Consider the following 15931-nt stretch of genomic DNA (forward strand, 5'->3'; position numbering starts at 1 on the left):
TCCGCCCCTATCATGCATATTATCAATATACGAGTTTCCTCCAACAAAATCCACATGTCTATTTCCAACAACACCAACATTATCAACATTCTCCACATTTCTACCATATCTAGCAGGCTCAACCACATCAAATCCATCACTATCACTATCCTTATTATGAACTACAACATAATTCGGTATTTTTACCTCATGAGCTATTGGGCCCGCTTGTTGTGTTGTGGTTGGGCTATGTTCTGCCTTTGTGGTGGTGATGGTGGTGGTGTGGGTTGCCTTTATGGTTGGGGTATGGGAATCCCCTCGGGTCTCCGGCTATGACCCCCAACAACCTGTTGAATCATATCCTGCACTTCAAGCTTAAAGTTTTCCATAGTGGCTCTCATCTCCCTCATGTTTTCTTTCGATTCTCTTCTACTTTCGGCTATGAGCCAATTTTTCTCCCGTAGCATCTCCATCATCTCGGTCTTATCATCTTCTATCTTATTGTCCACCACTTCCATGGTTTCTTGAGGTATCCTAGGTTGAACCATCGTCAAAAAGAAGTCTTGGATTAGGAAAACGATTTGGCTCTGATACCAACTGATACGGATAAATAACGAACAAGTTAGTTTTGATCGTAAACTAACAAAGAGGTTTCTTCTCTAGCTTAACTAGAAGGAGTGAATCCTATTGATAGGTGTGAAAACCCTGTTCTCAAAGGAGTTTTGTATTTTTGATGAAAAAGATGAGTATAGTGACAAACACTGGGGTTTAAATACCTCTCTTAATTGAAATAGAAAAAACTATAATACCTTAACTAGGGTTACAAGGAAATAACAGGGATAAGGTGGGGGTGAAGTGGTTAAGTAGTATAATGATAAATAGGTCTAAATGGAAAAACAATAATTTTAGGATGGCAAAACCGTAAATAAGAAGAAGCCAAAATCTGGCAGCTTTGGTCTCATTGCTGGCTAAATCACTTCACATAATGCATGAAGTATTGATATGTCGTGTGGCTAATTCTTCCAGCCACTTTATTGTTCGCTAATGTATCTTCAACGCTCCTATTCACCAGGTCACAATGTGTGAGGGTTGGACACATGTCGTGTTAATTATCCTTTGAGTTTTAAGAATTCCAGCCACATGTCGTATGAGCTATTTCTTCCCACTCCTTCAAGCAGCTCTTTCCTCACACGTCGTGTGGCTAATTACACTCGTTGTGTGAGACGTTCCTCCCTTTTGCCTTGGTCTACCATGCGAGATGTCCCCATCACAGTGGTAGTTCTAATAAGGATCTGAGTTCTCCGAAGCCAAAAAAATTAAAGTATGTTGAGTCGGAAAAGGGAAAAGGTAAAATGGAAGGTCCTATTTACAGCCTCGGTACTCAGAGGTCGAGTAAGAACCATCGGCTCGACCTCGACTTCACGAAAAATTCCTCCAATCCCATTGATATGATTGAAGCTGAGGATGGGAATTCCTAAGAAAAGGAGAATGTGAGCTCGTCGAAGGTTATGGAGAGAAAAGATGATATTGAGGCTGAAGTTTCTGAAGAGGGAACTTATCCAAGTGAGGAACATTATCCATCTTTCAAAGACGATGATGAAGAGGAGGGGCGAAAGGTGGTCGTGGAGAATTTATAAAGCCCTGTTGTGAATAAATCAACTCCTTTTTCGATGTTCCCATTGTTTTCTTTGAACGAGATGTATTCCCGATGCAACCCCTGGCAAGAGAACTTCTCCCATCGCCTTCTTCGCTGAATATTATACTCCATCCATTCTTAAAATAGGACGTTTAATGATCTTTCATCAATATTAAGAAAATAATTAATATAGTGTTAAAATGATAAAACCCACCCTGACTTTTCTCCTCGTTGAACACATATATTGAATCTAGTCATTATTCTTTTGGTAAGGGCAAAGTTGACAAATAATACCCCTATTGTTCCATAGAAAACTACAAACGTCAACTATATAGGAACAAATTACACACCTCTAAACGTCCTATATTTAAGAATGGAGGGAGTACTATTCACGCCGATGTCTCAAGTTTGCATCCTTTCCTTTTTAGTGTTATTCCTTCAATTTTAATTTTGCTACCGAATCTGATTGATTTTTTTCTTTGTTTTGTTTGTTAGAAAAACTTCTACTATCTTAATGTGAAAAAATGAGGAATTTTTTTTGAGTTCTTGTTGTGATTTTCCTTCCAAGAATCGTCCCTCACGAACTTAAAACTTGAAGTCGTGAGTTTGAAAGCCAAGAATCTCTTCGCTGCCTTCAACTTCTCGTTTATGACCGAACATGCCTCCATCGTCTCCATCGAATTCAGATTCAATTGAAGTTGCTCGTGCCATTATCACTTATGTTATATCGTTTACAATCAATATAAAGTATAGACTTATCTTTCGGCTAAAAGTCGAAAGAAAAACCTCAAAGTAAAAAACTTAAAATATTTTTTTTAATGTACAAAAAATATGGTACAAAAATGAATAAAAATTACCAAAAAAAAAAAAGTAGAGGTACAAATTCCACAAAAAGAAAAAAATCCGATTGGTTTTGGAATTATTTAATAAATTTTTGTTAAAGTTGTTAACTATACATTATTATATAATTATGTGTAATGAAAGTGGATTCATCACAGTTACGGTGTGCACAGATTCAGCCTCCTTTCGCTTCAACTGTGAGGAATTTCTTCACCGCACTCATGTACTGCTTTCTTCCCTCCGCTTTCATTTCCTTTATTTCTCTATTTTATATCGCTATAAACTATGAAATCCAGTAACTCAACCATTCAATTTGGATTGTTTTGATTCTTTTCTAGTTATTATCCCCCGTTTTCCGTTTTCCCTTTTCTTTTTTGTTTACTCGATTGTTTCTGCTCAAATTCCCTGTCTATATGAGGTAAGTCCTGTTTCTGATCCAGAATTTGAACTTAGGTGTCGAATTTTATCATCAGCGAAAGTTTTAGTACTTGGGTTGCTTAATTGAACTTATGTTTGATTGCCGGGAATATGTGGGAAAAAGGGGAAAAGAAATGTTAATTCTTTTCTGAACTTTGTCTCTGAAAATTTGGGTTTGTTCGTTGCATTCTATGTGGTAATTTCATGTGGTTTTCTTTATATCCTTTTTCCTATGCCTTCTTTAGTATGTTCTGAATGAAAATGTAGGATTTCTGAATTTATGTTTTCTGCTTACATAGTGAAATTCGCCGTCTGATAATTAAAATTTTCTTCTCTTTCTTATTCTTACTCTTTTATTTGTGTGAATTTATTAGGGTTTTGTCTTGGGATACCTGCAATTGGAGTGATAGAGACTTCTGAACCTGAATTTGGTTCATCTTACATTCAGCACAAGGGTTTATTGGGAATTCTCTTACTGTTTACTGTTAAGTAGTGAAGGTTTCATTGTGGTGCCTAGAAAAATGGTTAGGAATTTAGTAGTTCAGCCGTCAACATGCCCTTCTGTGTTGTCTTCATCATTGAATAGTATACCCCGTGGTTCTTCGAATCTCCTGCCTTATCTTCCACCAAGACCTCAAAAGCAAATCATGAGGGTACAAGCTATGTCAGCTGATGCAGGACATAATCAAGCGTCCCCTTCTTCAGAGAAAAAGAACCCACTTGCAGTTGTTCTGGAGGTTCCTCAAAGTATATGGAGACAAACAGTAAAGCCATTAAATGACTTTGGGTTTGGACGGAGAAGCATATGGGAAGGTGGCGTTGGATTGTTTCTTGTGTCAGGTGCTGTGCTTCTTGCACTTAGTTTGGCTTGGTTGAGGGGATTTCAGATACGTTCGAGATTCAGGAAGTATGTGGCTCTATTTGAATTTTCTCAAGCTTGTGGTATTAGCACCGGAACTGCAGTTAGGATTAGAGGGGTAACTGTTGGCAATGTCATCAAAGTTAATCCTTCTTTGAGAAGTATTGAAGTAGTTGCTGAGGTCTGTTCGTGTGAAGTTGATTTCTTATACCTTCCATCCTAAAATGAATTTCCTTTGTTTTGTATTGTTTATACTAATTCATATTTGCTGCTTTAAATATTCTAGGTTGATGATGATAAAATAATAATACCTAAAAATTCGTTGGTTGAGGTGAACCAATCAGGTCTTCTTATGGAAACACTGATTGATATTACCCCAAGAGATCCAATTCCATCACCTTCCGTGGGACCTCTTGATGCTGAATGTGTGAAAGAAGGTCTAATTGTATGTGATAGACAGAAGATTCAGGGGTATCAAGGAGTGAGTATTGATGCCTTGGTTGGCATATGCACCCGTCTTGGACGTGAACTGGAAGGAGATCGTGTTAACGAAGGCAATTCATTGGCTCAGCGTGTTGCTGCTGCTATTGAAGAGGCAAAGCCATTGCTTATAAAGGTGCAATCTGCCCTTCTTATGCTCTTTTTTTTCTTCAATCAATTTTTTAAATATCTACTAGATCATCCGTGAATTAAAGGTTTCATGACATGGAGCATACAAGTTTTAACGTTTGTCAAGTTCAAATTAAGCATATAGTTTTTATGCAAGCATTAATTAGTAATATCCTTGAATGATCATGTGGCATATCAGGGAACCAAACACTGTGTCGGTCCTCTTTTACAGTGACAATGTAGCAGTTCTTTAGTTGGTAACTGTATTGCATTTTGTGTTAGCTGGATTCCTTGACTGATGGTAAAGGATAACCTGAAGCATGTCTGCATAAATTTGCATGGATTAACTGTAATCAAAGTTGTTCTGCACCTACCCTTGACTATTAATGTGTACTAATGCAAATTTGGATTCTGATGTAGTGATTTCTCAGATCCATGAAATGGCTGAAGATGTACAACCTTTGCTTGCTGAGGTTCGTCATGGTGGTCTCCTTAAGGAAGTCGAGTCTTTGACAAGAAGCCTAACTCAAGCCTCTGAAGATTTAAGGTGATTTATACAACTTCCTTCAAAATCCACTGCATTAAGGTCCTCCCGCTCCTTCCGCCCCTGTCATTCCCTTTTCTAATAACAACATAAAAAAAGGAAGGGAAGAATAAAGAACACAGACGTATGTCATCACCTACTTGATTTTAGCATACACATCTGAGATTTGACTTGAGCTGAAGTGAGATGAACTGTATGGTAGCCCTTATTTTTCTCCTTAATCAGATATCTTAAAGGTTTATGCCTGGCTAGGTTTGGGCATAATAACAACATGGCTGAGATATGCACTTGAATTGCTACTTGGTTATTCAGTGCACTTTGAACAGACATTTTGTTGCCAGATTTCTAGAGGTCAACAGCCAGTATTTGGGTGACCTAATCCAATCCTTACTTTAGTCATTTGTAGGTAAGTTCTATCTAACTTTCTTGCCTGAGGTTTACACTTGCTTCGGGCTTTCTATTACAGTCAGGGATTTGCCATCCTTAATGTTTCTCAGTGTAATGGCAGGGTAAAGCAATCATCTGAACTCATTTGTCTCTGAGGCGAGTACTAAATTATTTGAGCTATTACTGGTAGTCTAACTTGCACATATAATGCTCAATCAATGACTGTCCTGCAGATTTTGCATGGCTCATCTTATTTTTGGCTAAAGCTAACACATGAAGTTTAGCTGTATTCTGCACAGGCACATTGATAATTTATCCCATTTTCATTCATAATATGCTCTCGCAAATAATGATCCAATGTTACAAAAAGTTTTCTAGAAATTTTTAGCATGTACTTTTTTAAGTTACATATAGTGGATAGTTTTCATGTTGCAGTACAATGGAAGTTTGTTTTGTCTCCTTAGCAGGCTTCTGACTTCAACGGACAGCAGTGTCTTCTATTATTCTCTTTTTGACTTTCAAGAACTAAACAGGAATTATGTTTAGTTTCTTTATCTTCATTGTCTATCTCACTCACACTTCCTATTAATTAATACTAAACTCTGATCATTCATCAGTGTTCAATAATGATAATCTTTTTCCATGTTTAAAGTTGCTTGTATCAGAAGAGCTATCTGATATCTTTATGGTAATAGTTTTTGTTAGGAATTAGCTGTTGTGCTTTAATGGACATGCCCGTAACTGTATTAATTAAGAATAAGCTTACCCAATTACATTATAGTGATTAGGAATTAATTATGGTACTTCAAGTTCAATACACATTTTGTCACAACTGTATTAATTCGGATTATGCTTCCCCAATTGCTGTTTCTCTACTATTCGTGATGACTCCACCTGTTTAGGGGTATCAAAACGGGTTATGTCATAATCGTGTTTTATGATCTGTATACCCACATGATTATATATGATATGAATGCAACAAAAACGATAATCGTGTTTTATGATCTATATCCACATGATTATATATGATATGAATGCAACAAAAATGATAATAATGTCAAATGGGTTGTATTAGACAATTGTCTCTGTAGATGGTGTTGTCGTGTCAAAATTCGACAGCACTATGCCTGTTTTGCTAAACTAGGCAATGCTTGTCTCTCCATCACTATGACATTGCTTTCTTAGGGAGTAACATTCTGTCACCATCATAACTATACAGAATTCAGCTAACACTTTCTTCAACCTATGGATTTGCGGTCTGATCTAAGCAAATTATATTGCCAAACTCATCTATATATTTTGTCAATGCCTTTTCTGACTCATGGCTACAGAATGACAGTGGCAGATTTTTTTTTTTTTTTTTTTTTTTTTTTTGCAGAAAAGCACATACATCTGTTATGACCCCAGAGAACACTGAGTTAATCAACAAGTCCATTTACAGTCTGATATTCACTTTGAAAAACATTGAGGTTAGATCATGATCTGAATCTTCGAACATGTTTGCTATGCTGTTGTCAGTAACCTTCTTTTTTGTTTTATTTACTTTTTCTTTTTCATCATTAATCAGAATATAACCTCTGATGTTCTGGGATTCACGGGTGATGAGGCTACTAGGCGGAACTTGAAAGCACTTATCAAATCACTTAGTAGAATGTTGTGAAAGCTGGTGGAAGGTGAAAAAAGCACGGTAACTTTCAGCAGGTGATTAGGTGCCAGATACCGTTTCCTTCCTATCATGGAGAGCAGAAACTTTTTCTGATTCTACAGTTTTTTTTTTGTCACATTTGCATTGGAAACATCATAGTAGAGGTACTTCTGCGTTCTTTCTAATCAAGTTCTGTTAAATATTTTGCCTCAACCTAGAGAGTTTCTTGTGTTACAGAAAAACATGTGATTAGCTTTTGAATATACTTGGAAAAAGCTTCAAACTTTTTACTAATGGGAACGATTTCTCAGCTAAGGTTTTTCATTATGACAAAATAGAATAATGTTTTTCATTATGACAAAATAGAATAATATGTTGTACACGCTTTAAGTCCAGGGTCATTCGTGTGCAGGGTTGTGTTAGAAATAATAATAAAAAAGATTTTGGTTGAAATGGTTTCTTGGTAGTATTGTAAGCTTTCCACTGGCTTATGAACAATGGGGTGAATTTCATATGCGGTTCCTAAATTAATACTATTTTTCAGGTACAGTCATCACTAGATTTATACTTAATAGATCTAAATCTTAGGATGATTTTAATCTTCATCTTAGAATTTTAATAAACATATATCGAACTCATTTGGTGCGGTGAACGTGACTATGAGGTTTTATTGCCATTTCGGCCTGTTTTTGGACCACAATAGAGCTATATTTGCTTGCTTCTTGGCTGATGATCGTAATCATAAAGGTACTTTATTATCTGAACTAGAACGTGCCCATTTGGACACTTTTGAGTTGGAAATAATGCTTTCATATGATTCTTTTTTTGAGTGAATAATTGTTTCATATGATTAGGATAGAGAAAAAGCTGGTGTAGTTCTAGTCAGAATAATAACAGGTCAATATGTGTCCATATTAGTACTGTGGCAGGTTTATGGCCAGATTATGTCTTGTGTAGATATACTCCTAATTTAAGAAATGGTAAATTTTTATCTATTCCAGTCTTGGACTCGGGCATGGGGGAGTTCGCCTTTGACTGTTTGGAGTGAAAAAACCAATTTAGCTCGGATTGAGCTTAAAGTTTTTTTTGGCCCTATCTACGCCAATACATGTGTCATTTTGGCCTGGACGGAAAGAAAAAAAATGCACAATCTTTCATTTATTGGCGTGTAATCTTCACCCTGCATATGGAGATTGAGAGGTGAGCAGATGCATAACCACAATTCTAAAAAAATCTTTGAAACTTTTTATGGAGATTCTCCGAACCTATCGCTGCATGTGTTGGGTGCAAAGTGGGAATTATGTCCCCGTCCTGTCTTGCCTAGTTGCCACCTCTAGAATCACCTTTTAACAACCCCTATATGGGGTGGTTCTCAGTGATTGGGGATGTATCACCATCATTATATTCATTGTCTCGCTCTCTTGATCCATATAAGAGTTGCATTTTATCAGTTCTGTTATCTGAATTGCTATTTAAGTAAAAAATTGCTTCAAACTAGAAACATTAAAAAAAAAAATATTGATTAATTTTTTTTTTTTACGTTAAGAGATATATTTGTATTTTTCAAAAATATTTATCCCATGGATGAAATGTTTTTACATGGTTGAATCTAGAATTCATTCTCATGAAATATAAATTGAATTGGAATTCACATGACTACAGCGGTTGCTTCCTTTAATTTATTATGACCAAAAATGATGATAGGAAATCTAAGAAAGCCACATGACTGAATTGAAGGCAGACATTAAAAAAAAAAGAAAAAAAAAAAGATGGATGATATAATGATTTTAGGTTTGCTTTTTGTGTCTCTTTCTTTTTAAATGAATCCATTTGTTCATCTTTTGATTTCTCATATTATGTTAGAAATTAGGCCCACTTTTCTTTATGTAAGAGTTTGGATTTCAATTTTTTTTCAAATTAGGCAATTTTTGGCCCTGTACTAAATCCTTAATATTTGTTACTATGAAATTTTTGGTTTCATTTTTTATAAGATAAAGAATGAAGTTAGTATGAAATTTTGGTTATATTTTTTACAATATATATGATATATTTTTTCCCCAATTCGATATCCATAATAATAATAATAATAATAATAATAATAATAATATCAGGCCTTTCTAATTTGGACATTGTTCAGAATGGAAGGTAATCTAGTAAAAGTAGGTAAATAATAATAATAAAAATGCCAAAATGTAAATATATATCGAATATAAGGTGGTGATAATATTATATAGGGATATGGTGCAAAAATACCCTTACGGGGCGTTTGGTATTCTATTGGGATAGGGATAAGGATAAAGGTTGGGATATGGATAAAGATAAAAATATGATAATTGAGAATTATTATTCAATATTTGGTATGTAGGATAAGGATATGGATAAAATAATATATTTTACTGTTTTAACCTTATTTAAACTACATAACATTAATTTGAGAGATAATATGGATTTTTTCCATCCTATTAAAATTGTAGAAACTTATCCCATCTCATTATACCACCCCATCTTGGGTATGGGATTTGAGGGATAAGAGGCTTATCCCTCATCTGTCTCACTTCTCTATCTTCTAAACAAACACGGGATAATTTATCTCGTGTTTTTTTATCCCTATCACACCTCATATATCCCTTCTAACAAACACCCCGTTAACGTTAACGGTTAGGAGTAATTTCATCTATGACATCTAAAATGATGCAATTTTATCTCTAATATTGGCAGTCAAGAACAATTTTACTCCTAGCTTGAGAAAATTTAATCAATTTGAGAAATAATTCATCAAACTGTTTTCTCAGTTACGAATCTTATCATCTACATTTCACATTTAGATCATTTTATTACTCATTAGTAATAAATCACAAATACATTAATAGACAAGAAAAAAATAAAACTAAAAATTAAAAAATTATATTACATTTTGTACGAGTTGAACAAAACAAATTTCAAAAATTTTATCAAATTTAAAAATATTTTTTTGAAGCAATTTTTTTTTCAAATGTTGATATTGGATACAAACGTTAGAGGTAAAATTGAACCATTTTAGACGTTAAGGGTAATTGCTCATGAGTCATAACTGTCAATGTTAGAGATATTTTTGCACCTTATCCCTATTATACATAAGCTACGAACACATAAGCTAGTGATAATATATATATTTAAAATTATTATATCCATCTATATGTTACATGTTATCTTTAATAAAATTATATGTGACAGATACAACACGAAATTAATGGGTTAGTGTTTTTTTAAAGAGGAAATTACATAAAAAATTATGTTTGAATGTTTTTTTTAATAATTAACTATCCTGCATTTCTATCTTTTATCAAAAAAATCATGTTTTTAATTTTAATTTTGTCAAACATTTTTTTTAAACTTCATATAGGTTTTTTTTATGAAAATGTGTGCGTCATTTCATTAGATAAGAAAAATGTAAATACAACAAGAAAAAGTAAAGAATAAAATCTTACATAATTACAAGCTATGACTAATACAAAATCCATATAAATAAAAAAACGTTGTACAGTTTTAATTCACCCAATTTTTTAAAGGATATGTCTATTCATAACAAAAAAAAATTTGTTCAAATTAATAATTTATTTTTCACATTATTGGAATATTTTTTTAACAAACATGATAAATTTATAAAAACTAAATCTTTCTTGACTTCTATAATTATCCCTTTTTAAATAGGTTAAATTTGGGTTGACCCCATAATTACATATATTTTTTTTCTTGTAATCATAGTAAAGTTGACTCATCAAACACTAATTCAATTTGGAACTCATGATCACAAATGCCATTATTATCACTGGAAAGAACTGATAAATAGATACTAGCATAGCATAGGAAACCCATTAAACAGAATATATTATATATAGATTTTATTCTTAAGTTAATTGTTTCTTAATTGCAATGATTAGCCTTTTTAAATAATAATTAGCTGCAAATGAGAGTGAGTAAGAAGCTAACATTTTGTTGGTTGTCTTTATTTTAATTTTAATCAATGTGCTACTTTATTTCTTATTGCATGAATTTTTCATACATAAGTATTTTCCAAAGCAAAGCATAACAAAAAGGAAAATCATTAGGTTAGGACTCATGATAACTTCATTTTGTCTACAAAAGTTAAGATTAATAATTATTGTTTCATGGAAACAAAATAAATACTCTACTTTTTATGTTCCTTCAATGTTACATTTTTTTCCTTTGTTGGAAATTTTGTATTAAAATACTAAATTTGTTATTTTTTTTTAATTTGAGGCTTAAATATATAACGGATAAATGAAATTTAGAATAACTTGAAATACGTCAACATATCCTATGCTATCGGTATATCATAAGCTTAAAACGGACAAGTGATGAATGAGAAATTGATGATTAAAGTGAACCACTTGAAATGATTTTGAAGATGATAAAAAAGAAATTAAACTTCCTCATTGCACATAGGAAAGAAATAAGATTTTCCACTAGTTTATAATTAAAGGGTTTTTAGAGAACTTTAACCATTACTAGGGGGAAAGACTCTCTCACACGTGGAGGGAATAGTTGAAGCACCACCATATTAGAGGTGTACCCCACGATGTGGGTGACAAAGCCGTCCATTGAACAGTTACTATTAATAATGTTGTTCAGGTGAATCTCAATAAATTGAGAGTTTTTTGCTCGCCCAATGTCGGTAACATGACATGTGGAGGGATGAGGAATGCAAATTTTACTATTAAGAACATATCGCGGTCTATTATTTTTTCCTTAGTTTGTGGTGGCATTGGAAGTGGAGAAATTCTTAAGTTCTTGATGGAGTCAGCTTCCAGCATCGAATGATGTATTTATTCTTCATTGAGCTAAAGAGGTGGTGCAAGCTCAATTGTCCTTTAATCCTTCTTCAAATAAGTGTAGGAAGGAGGCTTGGGTTTTTGGATTCCGCCGGATGAAGGATGTGCTAAAATTAATAACGATGGAGTTAGTAAAGGCAATCCGAGTTTTGCTACCCGTGGTTGATTAGGGATCACAATGGGTGTTAATTGAAAGAGTTCTGTGTGAATATCAATATTTGTACGACTTTTCTAGCTTAGTTATGAGGCATTTTCTTTAGTCTTTGCCTTGCTTGGAAGAATAGGTATCGTAAAGTTCAGGTGGAGACGTACTTTGAAGTCTGTTTTAGCTTTCATGGACAAACATGTGGAGATTCATCATCCTCTCGCATGGTTTATTCATGGGTGTCACGAGTTTCAGAACAGAGATGGAGAGGCCATCTTTCACTATACGTATCACGAAGACAACCAAGCTACTGACTTAATGGTGAATTTCTCAAGCTCTTTTCTCTTTGGGTCATCACGATACATGCCCTCCGAGATATGCTTTTTACATATCGAAGCGATCATTCTTTAATTAGGATAGTCAATAGTTAGTTTTCTTTTCTGCTTCTTTCTGAACCGCGTGCCTTTCTTTTTTTAAAAAAAAAACTTATTTCATATATTTTGTCAACATCTCAAAATTCTACCAATACATTGTCATGTGAATTATTCAGTGTGGTAAAAATGGAATCAATTTTGATAATTTCGGACCTGTTAACTTACCGTATAAATTGATTGAGATTTTAAAAAAAATTAACAGGTCATGAAATAAATATTATTAAATAATAAGTCACGAGATAAATATTAATTTACAATAGGTCGGATTTAAGCCTTATATCTTCTTCACCAATGTAGTTTTCTTTTTTTTTTTCAACAAGAGAGATACACTAGCTAGTATATCACTATATAGTTGAATTCCAATTTTTAATTGGAAATAATTATTATAAGAGTGAGGTTCTCTCAACATCTATTTATACTATGTATATTTTGATTAAGGAGAAAAAATAATCTTAATTACTCTAATTAATAACATGTATGTGCAATTTTATATATTCATTATTGTTAGCATATGCATTTATATATATATATTTCATTTATAAATAGCATATGAAAATTGGTAAGTTAAATATGTTAATTGGAATCAAATGCTTTATAACCTTGTTAATATGGCATAGGTGCTTTTTGGATATATTATATTAAATAAATCAAATGTGCCGAATATGGTAAAATTGCACACAGATTTATAAAAAATGCAAAGTGTGACTTTAAAATAACACCAAAAGATTTATGGAAATTTGTGATGATTTTATTTAATATTTAAAAATAAAATAAAAGAAGTGAAACGAATCTCTAGACCAGATTACTTGCTCCAATACAACATAATATGATTTGTGATTGTTTTTTATTTCCTACGGATTGAACGGTTTAGTAGTGATTTTGAGTAGAGTTTATTTTTATGTTTCTTCGGACTAATTTATCGGATCGATTCGGGTTGAACCATTTGGATCGATCCGGATTTGATATCCTTGAATAATATATATGGCCAAAATGGATGTTTTTTTTTTTTTTTTAATGATGTTCTTTAAAAATATTTTAAGAAAAACAAAATACATTTATTATTAATTTGACTGTAACATACAAGTTGAGTTTGAAAAGTATCTACAATTTTATTTGATGAGTTGGTTTTTCTATTTTTGTCAAAGAGAATTAGACTATTAATTTGACTTTTTATGGTGATTGAAATGATTTGGTCCACATACATTCTTATTTCTCATCTTTGAATTTTCAACAAGTGTGACACACACTTATATTTAAATTCCTCATACATTCTTACACTCACTCAATTTGCTCCTTTTTTTTAAAAAACTTATATAGTGTAATAACAAATTCAAATACAAATCAATTGTAAATATTTTTGTGACAATAATAAGATTATTTTGTAAGCTTTGTAGGAGAAACAGAATTACAAACTTGCTTAGAATTAAAAGAAGCGAGAAAATTGAAATAATATATGATATTGGGGAATTTGAGAGGTATCTCCTCGGATTAATTTGAGGTTTGAATAACCTGCAATAAGACAATGTCCTTTCATTGGGTAAATTACGTACGTGGTGTACAACTTTTATCTATTTTCACACTTTAATGTATAACCAAAAAAATTTCACACTAAAGCGTACAACCTTCTGGTGACCTCCCACTAAAGTGTACACCAGGTAAAAATGACCGGTCAACCCAGTCAATATGCCAAATCATCAATTTTAATCCATATTTAATAAAAATGGGACTCACTCATCTTCTTCAACCTTATAATATAAGAGCAGGCCGGCACAGACCGACTTGGATTTTTGAGATAAATCTATAGTCCAACTTAGTTTATGTACGAGTTTGAACGGGATTGTATCTGGTTAAGAATAAACATTAAATATATATGTCCAAACTCAATTTATAAAGAGCGGGTTTGAATAGCCTAATATATATATGATATGTGTATATTTGGATTTTTATTTATTATGCCATATCTTTCGATTTTTTTTTTCTTTTTATTTTTTTGGTAAAAATACTAAGATAATAAATTGTAGAAATTAAATTTAGGGATAAGGTACTAAAATAGGTCTAACGTTTTTGGAAAAGTATCAATTTAGGCTTTACATATAAAATAATAATAATATATGTTTAACGTTTAAAAAAAAGTACCAGTTTAGATTTCGATAAAAAATGTGACACATTATTCATATTATTTCTTTAAATTTTGATTTCCATTTTCACGTGCGATTATTTATATAATTTGAAATTGAGGAAAATTTAGAATAGAGAGATTGGAAATGGTACCACATATAATCCGTCCGAAAGTTCCATTAATGATCCTATCATGATGTGAAGAAGTACTCTGTATATACGTAAAATGAGCACATGTTGCTAATTAATTTCATGAAATGTAAACAGAATCTCACAAAGTAAAATTCCTTTTTATTTTTCGAAAAGTACAATAGATATCATGAATCTAAACAACTTAGTGCTGAAAAACCCCAAAAATATTTGCATTAATGCTGTATTGTACATATATATTTGTGGGGCACTCCTAATATCAAGCATTTATGGGATGTTCCACATTTACATTTTTTTTTTCTTTTTATAAAATTATGTTCTGGTTCGGTTTAAACCACATACCAAACCGAATCGATTAAATTTGATTTTTCGGTTTGGTATCGATTTTATTTTTAGGTGTATTTCGGTATTCGGTTCAGTTCGGCTCGGTTTGATAAAAAATGTAAAAAACCTGAACTGCACTGAATTATAAATTATTATATACACGTTTAATTTTTTTTTATTGTTGTTAAGATAATAAGCCAATATAAATATATTTTGAAAGTATTTCATTTTTTTGAGGTAAATTTAATGAGGAAATATAGTGATTTTTATTTTATTTTAACTAAATTCGGTTCGGTGTCGGATTATTTTGGTAGTTTCGGTTCGGTTCGGTTTTGACCAATACACACCCCTAATGTCCATGACTTAGGTTTTTAATTGTAAAAAATAATATGCTAAAAAAAATAACTCTTTTCACGTATTTAATTTATATTACCAATTTGTTGTGTCTAATAATAACTCTCAAAATAAGAACAGAATGTACCCAAAAGTTCAATGGAGACCGTTACAGAGAGTGCAATGGTTACTACTCAAGAGGCGCATGATAGTATCAATAGAGGGAAATAGACTCGTGTGACCTTATTGGTAATCATCAGAACTGTGGGAGCAGCCAGCCACCAGATTTTGGTACTCTACAAGCTTTGAATTCTGATTGCATGGATATTGGGTGTTATAAACATGATGATATTGAGAGTTATCTTGTGAAGGAAGAGGTACCAAACTCCACCGATTGATTTTTAGGGTGGGATTATTAAGCCCTACTTGTTTCCTTTTTTCTATTGTAATGAAATATACATCATTTCGAATATGGTTGGTGGGAGTAACTTTCAATGGTCGTTGTTACATTTGATTAAATCTCAGGATCTCTCGATGCTTGTGCTGCTTGAGACTACTTTCCGGTGTTTGGGCCTTGCCTCTACAATGAAAGCTTAAGTCTAGTTTGTTGGAAATTATGGAAACTAATGGGTTTAGAGGTGGCATTTGGATGTTCTTGGATGATACTAGGGTTCGGGTC

At 32.7% G+C, this 15931-nt stretch overlaps 1 protein-coding gene across 3 annotated transcripts; it reads left to right on the forward strand.

Annotated features, from left to right (window-relative positions):
- Positions 1-2587: 2587 nt before the first annotated feature.
- LOC136222343 (protein TRIGALACTOSYLDIACYLGLYCEROL 2, chloroplastic) lies at positions 2588-7231 on the forward strand. 3 transcript variants are annotated; one of them, XM_066010007.1, is made up of 6 exons: positions 2588-2678; positions 3247-3912; positions 4018-4347; positions 4772-4887; positions 6650-6740; positions 6839-7231. In XM_066010007.1, the coding sequence occupies exons 2-6, from the start codon at positions 3394-3396 to the stop codon at positions 6929-6931; spliced, it is 1149 nt and encodes a 382-aa protein (XP_065866079.1). In that variant the 5' UTR covers positions 2588-2678; positions 3247-3393; the 3' UTR covers positions 6932-7231. The 3 variants fall into 3 exon arrangements, with proteins under 3 accessions (XP_065866079.1, XP_065866081.1, XP_065866080.1); XM_066010008.1 differs by lacking the exon at positions 2588-2678 and adding an exon at positions 2717-2873; XM_066010009.1 differs by lacking the exons at positions 6650-6740; positions 6839-7231 and having other exon boundaries at positions 4761-4887.
- Positions 7232-15931: the final 8700 nt, after the last annotated feature.

This window comes from Euphorbia lathyris, chromosome 3, assembly GCF_963576675.1.
Source record: "Euphorbia lathyris chromosome 3, ddEupLath1.1, whole genome shotgun sequence".
In the NCBI taxonomy this organism is placed as follows: Eukaryota; Viridiplantae; Streptophyta; class Magnoliopsida; order Malpighiales; family Euphorbiaceae; genus Euphorbia; species Euphorbia lathyris.

Bases quoted from the DNA above. Each gene is read 5' to 3' on its own strand.
- LOC136222343 (XM_066010007.1), top strand. From the start codon at position 3,394: ATGGTTAGGAATTTAGTAGTTCAGCCGTCAACATGCCCTTCTGTGTTG. The intron at 4,888-6,649 runs GTGATTTATACA...TTTTTTTTGCAG, and splicing joins CAAGCCTCTGAAGATTTAAG to AAAAGCACATACATCTGTTA. The intron at 6,741-6,838 runs GTTAGATCATGA...ATCATTAATCAG, and splicing joins TCACTTTGAAAAACATTGAG to AATATAACCTCTGATGTTCT.